Source organism: Poecilia latipinna, unplaced genomic scaffold, assembly GCF_001443285.1.
Source record: "Poecilia latipinna isolate Pla-1442-1.1 unplaced genomic scaffold, P_latipinna-1.0 Scaffold269, whole genome shotgun sequence".
Taxonomy (NCBI): Eukaryota; Metazoa; Chordata; class Actinopteri; order Cyprinodontiformes; family Poeciliidae; genus Poecilia; species Poecilia latipinna.
The window spans coordinates 429,999-445,480 of record NW_015112885.1 but is presented as its reverse complement, the minus strand read 5'-3'; the positions used below and the strand labels follow the sequence as shown (position 1 = coordinate 445,480).

The 15,482-nt window shown below is 36.3% G+C and overlaps 2 protein-coding genes across 2 annotated transcripts in view; one reads left to right on the top strand and one right to left on the bottom strand.

Annotated features, from left to right (window-relative positions):
• Positions 1 to 7: 7 nt before the first annotated feature.
• LOC106948035 (uncharacterized) lies at positions 8 to 6,223 on the top strand. The gene is made up of 15 exons (XM_015033471.1): positions 8 to 287; positions 472 to 528; positions 660 to 786; positions 911 to 1,000; positions 1,080 to 1,267; positions 1,350 to 1,392; positions 1,480 to 1,576; positions 1,671 to 1,803; positions 1,932 to 1,996; positions 3,141 to 3,200; positions 3,930 to 4,111; positions 4,193 to 4,328; positions 4,414 to 4,455; positions 4,538 to 4,565; positions 5,430 to 6,223. The coding sequence occupies exons 1-15, from the start codon at positions 236 to 238 to the stop codon at positions 5,552 to 5,554; spliced, it is 1,425 nt and encodes a 474-aa protein (XP_014888957.1). The 5' UTR covers positions 8 to 235; the 3' UTR covers positions 5,555 to 6,223.
• Positions 6,224 to 7,019: 796 nt separating this feature from the next.
• pfkla (phosphofructokinase, liver a) overlaps positions 7,020 to 15,482 on the bottom strand; it is a 15,065-nt gene continuing 6,602 nt past the window's right edge. The window contains exons 6-22 of the mRNA XM_015033470.1: positions 15,011 to 15,055; positions 14,320 to 14,428; positions 14,114 to 14,209; positions 13,809 to 13,901; positions 12,119 to 12,244; positions 11,950 to 12,014; positions 10,866 to 10,929; positions 10,621 to 10,767; positions 10,463 to 10,533; positions 10,184 to 10,271; positions 9,946 to 10,098; positions 8,911 to 9,075; positions 8,752 to 8,813; positions 8,049 to 8,160; positions 7,756 to 7,855; positions 7,565 to 7,670; positions 7,020 to 7,456 (exon numbers count right to left, since the gene is read on the bottom strand). Of these exons, the coding sequence (XP_014888956.1) occupies positions 7,309 to 7,456; positions 7,565 to 7,670; positions 7,756 to 7,855; positions 8,049 to 8,160; positions 8,752 to 8,813; positions 8,911 to 9,075; positions 9,946 to 10,098; positions 10,184 to 10,271; positions 10,463 to 10,533; positions 10,621 to 10,767; positions 10,866 to 10,929; positions 11,950 to 12,014; positions 12,119 to 12,244; positions 13,809 to 13,901; positions 14,114 to 14,209; positions 14,320 to 14,428; positions 15,011 to 15,055 (1,750 nt within the window). The 3' untranslated portion in view covers positions 7,020 to 7,308. The remainder of the gene's footprint in view (positions 7,457 to 7,564; positions 7,671 to 7,755; positions 7,856 to 8,048; positions 8,161 to 8,751; positions 8,814 to 8,910; positions 9,076 to 9,945; positions 10,099 to 10,183; positions 10,272 to 10,462; positions 10,534 to 10,620; positions 10,768 to 10,865; positions 10,930 to 11,949; positions 12,015 to 12,118; positions 12,245 to 13,808; positions 13,902 to 14,113; positions 14,210 to 14,319; positions 14,429 to 15,010; positions 15,056 to 15,482) is intronic.

Genomic DNA, 15,482 nt, shown 5'->3' with positions numbered 1-15,482 from the left:
TACTAAACCATGAAATCTGATCTGGTAGTCGCTATGATCACACCTCCAACATTTGTTTCCTTTGGCGTAAATTATTTCTAATCTAAAATAGATTTTAACGTGAACTTGTATTTTTCTATATAATTGGTGGCTTAATTAAGTTACCACATTATATCACCCCTTTAGCTTTAAACTATATTTTTTCATTATAATTAAAATTCTTAACTGTTAGCGCCGTTAGCTAGTTCAACCCAACATGAAGGAGCAGCATTTACTCGACAATATTGATAGTCTTGTTTTTCAATTTGGTAAGTTTATTATGTTTACAACTATATCTTCATTAAACTTGTTTGCGTTTTTATTGTTAGCACTTTTGTTAGCACTTTCGGACTTTTGCTAATGAAGTGTAAGCTAGTTGGAAACTGTATACAGTTGTTGGGGTCGATATCTTTTACACATAAAAAGCAATCAAATAATTTCACTCCTTTTTAGCTGTTAAAACTCGAGAGGCTTCTCAAAAGAAGAATGGAATCCAAAAGCAAATCAAAGGTATGTCTAGCTACAATTGTTGATAAGTTAAACAAATCGTGGCCTGAGTTTTATTAATTGATATCCCAATAGTATTATAACTGCATTGTGCTACATGTCCTTATCAAATTATATTATATTTTTTTAAACAGAGTGCAGAACTCTCATCACTGAGAAGAAGTCTTACATTGAAGCAATTCAAGGATACATCAAGAATCTTGAAGAAGAAATTCGAGTGAAGCAGAGCACTGTAACGAGCAATAAAGAAAAAGCAAAAAGGTAACAGAAATTAAGTACCACAGTGTGCACTGGTCAACATGATCAAATGTATTTTTATTCCAGTTACATTGTAGTGGGGCTTTTATTTACTGTTTTTTTTTTTCTGTCATCCATGACTCTCCAGCATGAAGGTGACCAACAGCCTGCTTCTTCAGTATGAACAGACGCTAAAAACTGAATTGGAAAATAGAAAAAGCAGCTATGACCATGACCAGTAGGTTATTGTATAATTTGATTTGTTGCAAGTTGCATTTAAATGTCCGAAACTGAGTTGTTGATTTTGCACCAACTAGGGAAGTCTACAAAGAGAGGTTTGCTAGCTACCTACAGACACTGCAGTCATACAAAGAAACATATTTCCAAAATCCCATCGCTCAGAAGCTCCTCCTGCTGCAGGCTGAGATAGGGGAAATTGAGAGTCAAATTAAACACTGTGATGACTGCATGATGATGAAAAAGAAAGAACTGGAACATCTTACTGGTAGCCCAGTCTTTTCTTTGTAATTTGTCTTTTCTCTGGGTAAGCTGAAAAATGACATATTCAGCAATTTATTTCTGAACAGATCCAGATGCGACTTCTTATTCCATGGAAAAACTACCAGATGGGTTTGTGTTACAAAATTTACAAATAATAAAAAAAATGCTAACTTTTAAAGCTTTTTATTTACTAATTAAATGCAATTTTCTTTGCAGTGTTTTAGGCGAACACCACACAGCAGAAGAACAGTCCGAACAGACGAAGGAGGATTGCTCCATTGACATGTCATACATTGATCTCAACCAAGCAACTGTACTCAGATTGATCAGTTTGATATTTTCTTATTTCTAACACATCAGTAATTATGGTCTGTAAAATTATATCAATCCTGAACGTAATGTTACAGCGTGACCATGAACCTGCTGCAGAAGTAAACACTGAGGAGATGAGTGAGGAAAACGAACCGCAGGATCCAACCAGCTGCTTCACTGCCTCTGACAAATCAAATGAAGACCTGTGGTCTCTGCAGCTGTCAGACGGTGAATATGTTGCCCTAGAAATTAAAATAAATTCAGTTTTTTGATTATTTATTCATATATACAGTAAATGTCATCATTGAAGATCACCATGAGATTGTTTTTTTTGTGTTTTTTTTGTTTTTTTCCAGAGTCAGGTCCACCGGAAGAAATGCACTCTGAGGCAGAGGAAGCAGAAATGTCACAGGAGGAACAGGTTTTAGTTTATTGTCTGATTTTTAGTGGACTGAGTCGCTATATTTTTTTATGCATTAGCAAACTTTCACACAGATCAACTTTTAGGTTACATAAGTTTAATTTGCACAGCTTTCAAACAGATCTATATTTGTACTATTCTTCTCATAGGCATAGGAACCCGGGACGGGGGTGGGGGTTTGTGTTTCTCCCCAGTATTGGAGACAGGCGAATTTCACCACAGTTGCGAAAAATATTTGATTTTCAAATCTTTCGCTTGTGTGCTTTTATTTTGAATGCGCAACACAGCGCTCCTTCCTCCTCTCCTTTACCCCCTCCGAACGGCTCAGAGTGTTTGAGAGGTGGGAGACAGAAACTCCTTTTGAATGAGGTAAAACAGTCTGTCGGGAATGTTGCAATGAATATTGTTTGTTTATAACGCTTTGTTGCCAGTTTACTTTCAAATAGAGGAACCAAATCTTGAGGAATCAAGTAATTTTAATTCTGAAATAATCACACGTCGAATATTTTACTGCTAATCTTTATCTAAAAGTTAGCTTCTCTAGCCAGAATGTTTTATTTCACCACAATGAAACTGAAACAGCAGCAAAATGAGCCTTTTTGTTGTTGTTTAAAGTGTAATATCAGTGTATACACAACACCTGATCATACTCAACTATTTATCAACATATATTGGATAATATATTACATTATATAACATTATACATTATGTGTATATTATATTATGTCGCATCAGCTGAATAGCAGAGCTAGAACAGTGAAGAAGGGTGAAGAGATTGAGGAAGCTCAAGTGAGGTCTTATGTTAGTTTATTGAAATATGTATTCCCTGGTTTTACTTTTTAAATAAACTAAACAATTTTATCATGAAAAGTGCAGGGTCAGGGTGTGAAGATATAAACATAATATTAATTATAACAGAACCAGCAAGGAGAACAGGTGAGGATTAATGTCAGGTTGACTTTTTTTTTTAACTTTTCAGTATTTTTTATAATTATTTCCACACAATTTATAAGGGTAATGGTTAAGTTATGATTAGGTTATAAGGTGCAGTACAACACATTTTTTTTAGCTTTAGTTAGTTCACATTCTGATACTGTACGTTAGTATATGTGGTGTCGGTTGTAAAGCCATGAATACAATGCAGGGACATCAGAAGCTTGAAGCACAGAGTCAGAGGGAGGGAGAGACAGGAACAGATCAACAGGTAAGAGACAGTACTACATAACAGTAGATATGTAGTACAGTAGATATGTAGACAGGAACAGACCAACAGGTAAGAGACAGTACTACATAACAGTAGATATTTTAATTAAATGTTTGTGGCTGAAAATGACAGCTTGCCTTGATTAAAGACTCAAGGCATTTTGTTCAAGATGAAATGGAAAAGGATGTTTTTTGGGGCGGTTTGCCACCTTGAGGTCAAAAAAAAAAAAAAGAAACTTCATTACTCAATGAAAAATCGATCCATCAGCTAGGAAATGCACATCTCTTTTCCCTCCATTGTTTACGTTTGTGTTGCTGATGTTACACACGAGATGCAACTCCCAGAAAAGAGCAAAGCAACAATGTATGTTTTTACAAAATAAAATAACAGATATAGCAACACACAGTGACTTGGATTCGTAATTTTAATCTGAGTATTGGATTGTAAATAGTAACGCATTAGATTACTTGTTACTGAAACATGGGGTCAGATCAGAGTATCACTTTATTAAGTAACTTGTTGATGAAAACCATGGTTTATGACTTTCCTTTACTCTTTTTTTTTTACCAGGATGCATTTCTGTACAACCTTTGTACTAACTGAGTTATACCACAAATAATAATAATAATATTGACTGATGCTTCCATTTCTCAAGCAGACTTTTGTTTCTTTCGATTGTGATGTACATTGTCTGTAAAATAAGTTTTTTTTTGCTTTTCCTGCTACAAGGTGCAGGTTCCCACTTTATCAGATCCAGAGGAGGTCCAGAAGGATAACATGCAGGATGAAGCACCTGATGCAGAGGACCATCAGGAAGCCAATAGTTTTCTTCAAACATCTCAAGAAGCCAATCTACAGGCTCTCTCTTCAACTGAAACATCCGTGTTCTCAACTCCAACATTTACATTCAAGTAAGATTTTATGAGTTCCTCAAGACTTTTGAGTCAAGTTGTCAACAGAACCTGAAGAGATGTGTTCTGTCCTTGTTTTAGCTTCAGTCCCACCAGCTTTCATCGTCAAGGCACTCCCGATTCTAAATCTTCAGCTTTTGCACTCAATCTGAACTCCAATGTTAGCATACCAGGATTTCCTGGATTTGGATTTGATGTTGGACCTTCCCAGGAAGAAGTAGGAAGTTAGCTGAAGGGAAAAACTAAACCTGACAGCAATTGCTCGTTCCTGACTTCGGAGTTAACGCTAGTTGTCATTGCAGGAATCCTCTTTTGCTTTTTCTGGCTCTTTTTTCAACGACAAGGTGAGGTTTACATTACAAGATATTCTTTAGGCATTCGTACATCTGGAGAAAAGATACTGAGGGCTGTTCATCTTCTTTACAGAAAGCCACAGATGCTAAATCTTCAAGCTGTAAGTATCTATTCAGAAGCTGCTTTGTTATATTACCTCTATGGGTGCATCCCAATAAATTAAAATGTCATTAAAAAGTTTATTTCAGTAATTAAATTAAAAGTGAAACTCATGTTTAGATTCATTGCAACTAGTGAGTCCTGTTCATGATGTTTATTTTCAATCATTTTAATAACTATGGCTTACAGCTAATAAAAACAAAATTCATTTTCTCAGAATCTCAGATTAACAAAAAAATAAATAATACCAATAGTTGGCCGGGACTCCTTTTGCATGAATTACTGCATGAGTGCAGTGTAGCATTGTGGTGATCAGCCCATGGTTCTACTAATGTATCCAGCAGAGCCACATCTCATCTTCCTCTTGTCATTACTGCGCAGTTTCTGTATGGGGGTTAGGTCAAGTGAGTTCGCTGGACAGTCAAGAACAATAAGACCATGATTACTGAACCAGGTATTGGTACTTTTGATAATGTGGGCAGGTGTTCTATCATACTGGAAAATTAAATCAGCATCTTCATAAATCTTTTTAACAGTCAAGTACGGTAAAATCCCCCCGGTAGACGGCTGCGCTGTGGACTTAATTAAACAAAGTTGACTGATGACAAAACATCACTGACCATGGGAACTTCACATTACACCTCAAGCACATTAGATTATGTGCCTCTGCACTCCTTCAGTCTTTTGCAGGATTCTTATTTCCAGAAAGATAACTTTTTTTTTTTTGTTAGCTGTGATAACCATGCCCATCAAAATGAGAACTTAATTCTCGAAATATATCATTCTGTGTCCACATATATATTTAACATTTGGAACAACATTACTGAAATAAATTAACTCTTCGATTTGGGATATGATTTTCCAGCTACTGAGTTCCTGTTTGACCAACCAGAACAAAGTGAAGACTTCCAGTTTGACTTTACAAGCAACAGTCCTCAGTCAAGCAAGAAAAACCCCAAAGATGAGTTTCCGTTTTCATTCAACTTCTGAGAAAAGAAAAAACACACTACAGTACTTTGTGAACCGAGTTCCTGTTTATTTCCTTATGTTGTTGAGCTGGCAGTGATTTAAGTTCCTGAATTCAACTGTTTGATATAAAGGCGTATTTGGGTTAATCACACAGCAATGTATACATAATAGCGTCATACTTGGATATATATGTACGTCATTAATATATACTTAAAACACATCAGAAGTTTATATTTCTTTATAGATTCCTCTCTTTAAAGTACAGTAGTTGTAAAGTTTACATGTTTTAAATTGTAATAAAGTATCTGATAAGTTCGGAAAATTCTGTTAATTTGAATTAATACTAGATATTTTTGCTTCAGTCACACAACCACACAATATACATAAACATGTATATATAAAAAACAGAAAATGAATATCTTAAGGGTCTCTTGAGTTACAGTCACATTAGCCACACAAAATATTCAGATAAAAAACACAAAAAGTTTATAAATTTCTTAATTTTTAGAAATGACATGTTTAAACATGATCAGAATTATTTCTTTCACTGAAGGCTCCTGCTAATATGTCTTATGGCTCAGAATGTAAGCATTTCCTATATGTGGATTTAAAAGTAAGAGATTTATACTGCAGCATCTACATTCATTTGTTGCAATACATGATATTCAATGAAAGTTCTGTAAAACTTTGGTTTGGTGACACATCTGGTTGTCTGTTCTATAGCAGCAATTTGAGTAGAAAAAATCCTTACAAAGAAAGTACAAAATTTCTCTGTATTAAATGCGTCAGTTAATGAATGAATACTGGAAATTATGTTACTTGATCTTAAATAGCTAGTATTACACTGATTAGAGGTACTAAAAAAGTTTTTAAGAAACATAGTCCCATTTTCATTCAAGAGTAAAGTGTCTGAACTTCAGAGGGTACGGCCTGAACTTTACAGAAACAGAAACCTGATTCTCAGGGCATCTGCAGTTACAGGCATACACTAAATAATAGAAAACATCTTATACTTCAGTCACGCTAACGCAAAGACACCATATCTACTGTAAACATGCTCTACTGCAACATTATTTACATGAATGCTACTCAAATATTGCAGCGACATTGTGATAATGTTACTTAAATTCACACTACGCTTAACAGTGGCTTGCTTTGTCTGCGTAAATTCACTCAGCTCAGCATCTGCCATGGCAGAGCACCTGACTTTATTTTCCAAATAATTCACCTGATAATTATTTTACCACTTGTGTTACTCATAGCATTAATCTTTAAGCCTGGGATGGTGAACTGGTCATTTAACTTCCACGTAAATCAACATGTTCTGTTCTGACAGAGAAGCACGCTGTTCATTTGACACAATTATTCCCAAAATACATGTACTAAACATATCACAAGGGCATATTTCCAGTAAACATATTTGCTTCATCTTTTCACTCTTTAATCTACATAAAAAAGTATTTTTAAATAAGCCCACATGAGGCAAGCCAAAAGGTATGATGACAGCTTAGCACAAAAATCTAAGCGTACGACTAGAGAATAAGAGTTCTTGTTTCTTAGGTACGAGGAATTCAACTGGAGAAAAAAATATCTACACTCTATAGTGGATGTTGGTCCAGTGCAATTTCATATGCAAATAGGAATTATTTCCCACTATGCAACTCTGGCTAGGTTCATGAGGGAGAGCACCAAAACACACTCGTGAGTGAAAATGGGACAAAGGATGGATAGCTAAGGATCCAGAAACTGCATACAGAAGTTTTGCCTCAGGAAGCCTAGTATCCAGCATCAATGCTGATGGAGCGCCGAGTCACATGTTCCATCTCTCCAGGGACATATTCAACAAAATTGGTTTGATACCTGGCCAGCATCTTCAGCATCGGTCTCAGGTTGAACCACCACTGAACCTTGGGCATCCGGTGCCTGAAAAGTACAAAAACAATACCCATAAATGATTTGGTTTAAAGTTTTGAACAAAAATAAATAAATAAAACAAAAGCCGGTGTTTTATATGTTTTTCAAAATACTTACTCAAAGTCAGTGCTGGCCTTCAGGACAGTTACAGGAACGAATGAGACGACCTTCCTGTTCAGGCCAAGCACACACGCCGTTTCTGGGGAGTTGGCGAACACGCGGCCTGGAGGGGAAACAATGGCATCATCAGCAAACGTCTGCAGTTTGGTTTAGTACTTTTATTTTCTGGGAGTGTAGCGTAACCCCACCTTGTCGGAAGCTTTCAGTCAACCTCTCGGAGAGCCACTGGATTGCCTTCACACCCAACTTGGTGCCAAAGTTCCTATCGAAGGGGGAAGGTGCTCCTCCCTGCAGCACAAACGCACATCCTAAGTGACCCAGTGAATCTCAAACATGAACACTCCATCTAAATATCTATATATATATATGTGTGTATTATTTGTTTACATATATGTCTCCTATATATCTTCCAGGAATACAAAATATTTGCTTTCACTATGAAGATACTGCACATGGTGGTGTCTTATTTTAAAAACTATACCTGCTGGAGGTGTCCCAACACATTCACTCTACAGTCAAAGACTCCCTTTCCTTCCTCTGAATACAGATTATAAATGAAGTCTGTAGTGTAGTTCTTGTGACAGTATTCGTTCCTGTTTAAAAAAAGAAGATAGTCAACAGTAGTTCAAAGTTATTACACAATTATGTCATTCTGTTGTTGGTCTAAATATTCAGAATGTTACATTTAATCAGCAGAAACTTGGTTTTAAAGGGTCATCAGTATTTCCAGATATGACAATGTTGGTCGTAACTTTTATTTAGTTGTAAACTTCAAAAACAAGAATGTCAATAGTTGGTGAAAACCAGTATCAATAATTGTTGAAGTTAACTGTACTGCAAATGTTTTAAGTATGGTAACCTCGGTGCAAAAATGCATAATGAGGCTGAAAAGTTGACAAACGTATATTTATCTTACTTCAGATATTAAGTTATTTTTATGTTACAAAGTTCTGTCTAAACTGCACTTTGGCCAACTGAAACACTTGATAAGGTCATTAAGCACTTCTCAGCCTTTACTCTAAACTAGTCAAACAGAAATGTGTTGAAAAATCTGAAAGACTGGAAGCCATTCTTTTCGCTACAAAATGAGCCTTTACTGCGAGTACTTTGAATTTTATGTTTTTAGTAATGTTAAACGTAATGTCTTCACTCAAGACTTTAAATTGCTCTGTAAAGTTGCGAACCTTAGTACCAGACCCCGCTGGATGTCCTTCTTCATCTTTTCAGCCAAATGTTCAACATTGGTCTATCAACAGAGGGCACATTGTTGATAGAGGGAAGATGCATTAAGCGAACAAAAAAAAAGTGAGACAGAAACTGTTTTGTTTTGCTTTAAGTCTCACTTTAAGGTCATGGATGTTAAAAGGCTCTTCGAATATGTAAGCCGCATCAGCACCGACAGCGATAGCAGTGGAGGTGGCCAGATAACCACAGTATCCTCCCATCGTCTCGACTACAAACACTCGTCTCTTCGTCCCGGAGGCAGACTGCTTAATCTTGTCACATCCCTGAAGGCAAGTTAAAATGAGACACAATTACTCTCAGAACATAAGAAGCTCCCCCAAGAAAAGATGATAATTAAAAAGTAAGATGTATTTCCTTATTAGATATAAAAAGGTTTGACTGGCCCCATCTGCAAATAGAAGTAAAACACCATTTCTAGCTACAGTGCCACCTGTGTTTATTTGAACCCCTGGAGAAAATGTACAAAAAGGTTTAAATAAGTTTGATCTTGCGATGCTGCACCCTAAACTCTCACTGAAAAATGAGAAAAATCTTAAATCTGAGTTTATTTATTCAGTGGGAGGAAAAACTCCACGTTAAGAAATAATTGGTTTAGCTAAACTGCTAGTTGCACAATTTTTATCATCTTGAACAAGAGAAGGATCTTTGACCCTTCCTCCTTGCACAATCTCTCTAGATCACCCCGAGTCCTTTTCAGTGAGCCCGAGTGTAAGCCAGACATACTAACTTTGAAAAGAGATGTTCAATATTTGACAAGATCTCAAATAGAGTTAGTCTTACTAGCAGTTAGCTAACCTCTCATATTAACAACTGTGGCGACAGGGCACAAAATACTTTCTTTCTGGCAAGGGCCACTTATGAAAAATATAATTCTGACTTAAAAAAAAAAAATAGTTAATTTTTCTGTTGAGTTAGTTGCTAAATGCTGAGATTAAAGTCAAAATTCAGAAGAAAAAAAAATTCTGACTTTTTCCAAGATTCTGAGAAAAAAGGAAAAATTATTTTTTTCCCCTCTTTACCCTAATCCTCTTCCATACCATTGTATGCCTGCAGTGGGGCCTTGCTGACCCCTAGGTGCCACTGTTTACTGCAGTTCTCCAACAGCAATAAATGTGCGCTCTGCTCAGACGTACCTCCATGGCGGCGTTAACAGCTGTGTCTGCTCCCAGACTGAAGTCTGTTCCTGGGACGTTGTTGCTGATGGTCGCCGGGATGACACACATGGGGATGCAGAGCTCATCGAAGTGACCCCTGGCTTCATACAGCTGCTGCACACCTTCGTATCCCTTTGAAATTAACACGCGGATCGTAACTCTGAAGTCTTTAATTAATAATATTCAGTGATTTAAAGAAAATGAAAAACTCAAATACCTCAAATCCTCCAATGACAAGCAGAGCTGTGATGCGGAACTTGCCAATGTTCTCAACAATTTTCTCCATGAATTTAGCAGGAAGGGTTCTGAGAAAGGCACAGCATAAAAAAAAGGTTTTAAAATTACTTTGAGGCATTTAACTTCACATGTCACAAATGTGTTGTAATTGTCCTCTAAGCATTTTAAAATTAAGTTTATTTTACTACCTGAATTTGCTTATGAGTACACAAATACTTGACAGGCATATTTTTTGAAACAGTACAGCTTTCCTTTTTACCGCTTTGTCCCCAGGAGTGATCCTCCTTGTCCCGTCCATCCAGCCACGTTGTGCCAATCCATTTCAAATATCTGCTCGCAGGCAGAAAGAACAGTTTCTTTTAAATAATTTTTTCAAAATTATAGCTAAGATTTTGCGTCATAGAAAGCCATCCTCACCAATCCGTTGGCGAGGCCTTCAAAGCCGTCATGGACGCCGTAGACCTTGTGTCCGAGAGCAAGTGCAACTCTCACGGCTGACCTGACTGCTGCGTTCATGCCTCCAGCTGGAGCGCCGACGTTCAGAATAGCCACAGAGTGATTGCTCTGAAGGGGAACCAAAGTCAAGTTCATCTCACAAATTACATCCTGTGAGTGTTTCACGCTTAAAAACATGAGATAAAGCTGATGTGTGACAAGCTAACCTCGGTAAGAGCAGGCTTTGGGAAGGCCAGAAGCTTGTAAATATTCAAGTTGTTCTCAAAACTCCTACAGAAACAAGGCATATTATAGTTAGGTATGCAGGCACATTTCCATGAACTTGTAAATTCTTAATACATTAACTTCAGTTATTATATTTTAACAATGACTCGTATTTTGTCATTGTTAAATACAATGACAAACACATTAAATGTGTAAATTTACACATTACATTTACACATTTAATGTGCAAGTTCATTACACATTATTAAATGTTTATTCCTATTAAAAACAATGATTATGGCTTACGGCTAATAAAAAGCCACAATTCGGTTTATTTGAAAATTAGAATGTTACAAAATACTTACTTAAAAGAAACAAAAAAACAAAATGCAACACCAAAATGACAGTCTACTGAAATGCTACAGTGTAGCATTGACTGGGGCTCCAATCCAGTAAAGGTGGTCAGCCTGTGAATCTGTCAGAAACCTCTAGTTGTTTCCACAGCAACCTTAACCTCATCTATATTGTTGCCCTGCTGTCTCCCCTCTATGTACTAACAATACTCCAAACAATTTTCTATGTGGTTTAATTAAGACCAGTTTGCTGATCAATTACGTTCAGTGGTATTGTGGTCATTTAAAGTGGCTGTGGTTACCCAGGAAGAGTAATTAACATCTTTAATGGGTGTTGCTTCACAATCCTCTTAGTCATGCAGTTATCTCTGCTGCATTTGTATCTTTTTCTACCAGAATTTACCTTTTCCTGCCACTCAATTTTCCATTAATATACTTGCATACAGAGCTCTGAGCAGCAAGCTTCGTTAAAAATGGACGTTTGTTAATTGGCCTCCTCGTTTAGACAGTCACTAACTGCTAAGTCAGCAGTCTTATCAGTTTGTATATTAGAAATAATTTTTATTTGGCCTCGGGTAACAACTAGCAAAGTTTTTTGTCAAGTTTTTGTTACGATAATCATCAAAATTAACAAAAGTAAGCACTTGAAACAGATCGCTGTGTAAATGAATGTCAATAATGTTCGTTAAAGAATCATTATACAGCACAATCCAGGATAAGCATGAGCGCCTACCCTCCACGCAGTTTAACAGCTTCCTCAAACCTCCTTTCATTCATGGCTTTCTGCACCAACTTGGTCTGCAAAAGATTGTTCATTTTCTTGTTAAGCTGCAACCAGCCCACGCTACATCAAATGTTTGCCATCCATTAAATCAGTTCCCCCAGTGTGGAGCCAGACTCACCATGTCCACACACTCCATGAGAGGCAGACGGACCGCGTGGTTGCCACAGAGACCGATGACACAGGCTGGAGTGTTAGGAGAGGCCTCGATTAGGGCAATTACTGCCTCCACTCCCAGCTTGGTGCTCTGCAAACACACATTCATATTAAGATGAAAAAAGTGAATGCGGCTCTGGTGAAATCATGCTGCTCTCGGAAATCTTCAATTAGAGAAGCTAACCACTAATCATTAAAAGAAGCAAAGTGACAGACTTTAAAGCTGCTACATGATTTTTTTTGGTGGTTGTTTGCTGGTCATCATGTACTGTTTACCAATTTCAATTCAGTTTATTTATTGTATATTTAGCCACACAATTCCAACTCGTATTAAATTGTACTGTATACGACCCAGTTTAATCCAGGAAAAAGTCAAATTTATATCAAATAACAAAAAAACAAATCACAAACTGTCTTTGAATTTATATGTAAACTAAGGCCTGACGAGGATAACCAGCTTTAAGTATTGCCCAGGGCATTGCCCCCTGTGGTTCTGTAAACAGACAAATGTTGTATACATAATCCAGTCAGGCGATGAGTTCAGACAACTATAAATAGAGAAGAACAAACAAATGCTCTGATCTTTAATAGAAAGTCTCTAGGGACTGGAGACCTAATACTCCAAAACCAAGGTAATCTTCACTCAATCCATCATCCTTTTTACAATCTGACTACATAGCTCCAGCAGACAGTTACTCTTACTAATCATGACAAAGACATGAAAATGTTGGTAATAGCAATAAAAAGTTAAAATAAAAGTTTTTCAAATCGGAAAATAATCTTTTTATCTGCAAAAATGTATCACTGCATAAAGTCAGAGCCTCACAATTAGAAATAATGGTCAAAAACTAAAATTTAGCAACCAAATAGGTTTCTTAAGTACAACAATTACATTAGGCTGCACCTCTGTGCTGCTAAATGGTACAATAAACCATTTTAAATCAAGTACTCAGAATAATACTTGAACAAGTAAAATATATCTAAAACTTATACTGTACTGATCCTGAATGGTACCATTAGCCCAGTAATGTTCCAGAAATAATTTATCAGATTTTTCAGAATTAATGAATAGATAAAAATCCATGTAGACTGAAATGCAGATCTGCTCTTCATAATGCAAGAAGGTCTGCAACATTAACTTTCACTAATCTTTCAATTTCCCATCTGTAATATTATTAATAAGCAACTTTGATCTAAATTATTTTGAGTTTTAGAAAAAAGGTTAAGGAATTATGCTCTAATGCTTGAAAGGGAACAATCTTGTAATCCTTAAATGTTAGACTTAAAACTTCTACATCTATGAAAGGAACTATGATGCATTTTCCAGTTTAATTAGAGTAGCAATATTTAATTGTTCCAACAATGTTTAGAGAAATATGTTTTGTATCATCCTCAGACAAAATCAGTAGGTTTTCTAAAAGATATTGCCAGTGAAAGCCTGATGAGAGTAGGTCTACGCCTTTTAAAAATGCAAAACTGGTGTAAAATTCTAAATAAAGAGGAAAACTACAATTTAGTTGTCCATACTGATAACTTCAATTTATCCTACTACAACTGTCTAAAAATTTCGACGCTAGACTAAGAATTAACAGTTAAATGCCATCATCTTGATGAGACATACATTCAACAATCCTCTTTTATCACATGCAGCTCACCAGTATCCTGTCGAACGCAGACGGAGTTCCTCCTCGCTGAACGTGGCCGAGCACCGTCACTCTGGTGTCATAGCCCAGCCTCTTCACCACCAGCTTCAAACAGATGTACAAGTACTCATTTATTAATGTTGCACTCCAGGATGAAAAAAAAAAAACAAACAAAAAAAAAAACACTAAATTATAGTTGAAGCTCCAGAAACAATAACCAAAGGGATGGAATTATAAATAATACACTCTCTTAATCTTAATTAACGTGTCTTCAACACATATTATAAGTGCCATCAAGTCTGTAAATAAGAGCTCACATCTTTTATGTAAGTTGAGGAGATGGGCTTTCCATTTGAGTCAATGGCTCCCTCTGCAACAATTATAATGTTGAGTCTTGACCCCTTGTTTCGGCTCTGAAAGTAAACAGAGGTTTCCTGGTTAAACCTTCAGACATGGTGTACCGGAGCATGAAGCTGGTGCTTAAATGAAATCTGCACTGTTTTTGCGTGCGTGCATGCTCCACCTTTTCCAGACGAGCACACATGAGGTCCTCCCAGCCCTCCAGCGGAGGAGCCTCTGGAATGAAGAGCCAGTCTGCTCCTGATGCTAAAGCCGACACGAGGGCCAGATACCTTCAGGCAAAACACACTAATTAACACAAGAAGAGGGTAGAGTACCCAAAAAGTGTACTCATGCAAGCATAGTACTAAATAATTTTATTCAACTAAAAGTAAAAAGTAGCTGTCCAAAAAATTATTCCAGTAACAGTAAAAACAGTATTTGGTCCAAAAAAAAAAAATAAGAGTAACTGATCATGACATGAATGATGTAGTATTTAAAAATGACATCCTCCGATGAACCAAAATATAAAGTTATGTGGAAATGTTGGTATTTTAAAAAGGCCAACCTCAAAATAATCATAGAAATACCATAGTTAAAAATATAACAAAAACAGGCAAAAGAAAAAAAAAATTTAAATATTTTTGTTTCAGTACAAAGCGTACAAAACTTGAACAAAAATTGCAGGTGTGTTTGTCTCTGATTAATTTTTGGTTAAAACGAGCTTGTTCTTCATTCAATGAAGTTGACTCAAGTAATCCTAAAAGCAAAGTTGCTCTAAAACGTTACTTAAATATAGCTAGTTAATACCCAAATCTAATTAGCACTATATAAAGGGATAAATAAAAGATTTTTAAAATCTATGTGTTACTCACCCACAGTGGCGGCCCATGACTTCAAGGACAAAAGTGCGCTGGTGGCTGCGGGGGAGAAAAGAAAAGAAGCATGATGCATTGAAGCATTTGTAAAACCTGTGAGCAAGTCTGTGCAGGATATGGCAGATCTGCTGAGTTCATGTAGCTGGAGGGCAAAAAGTAATAGACTAAAGCTCAGTCACATTATAGGAAGGTGACTTATGATCACTGTCATGTAACAACAAAATTAAGGCAACAGGCAAACCTCAACAATATTAATCACTTTAGTAAACATTAAAACGAGAATTTTAGAGGCTCAGATGTTGGAATCTGAATTGAGAAAATCATTGGGAAGTAATACTTGTGCAATTAAATGATTAAAATGACCTTTAATGTAACGCTAAAAAGCTTGAAAATGAAATGCTTTGACTGAGTTTCTGCTTCATAAAAAAAAAAAAAAAAAAAAAAAGGGAAAAAATTTTTTTTCTCAAAA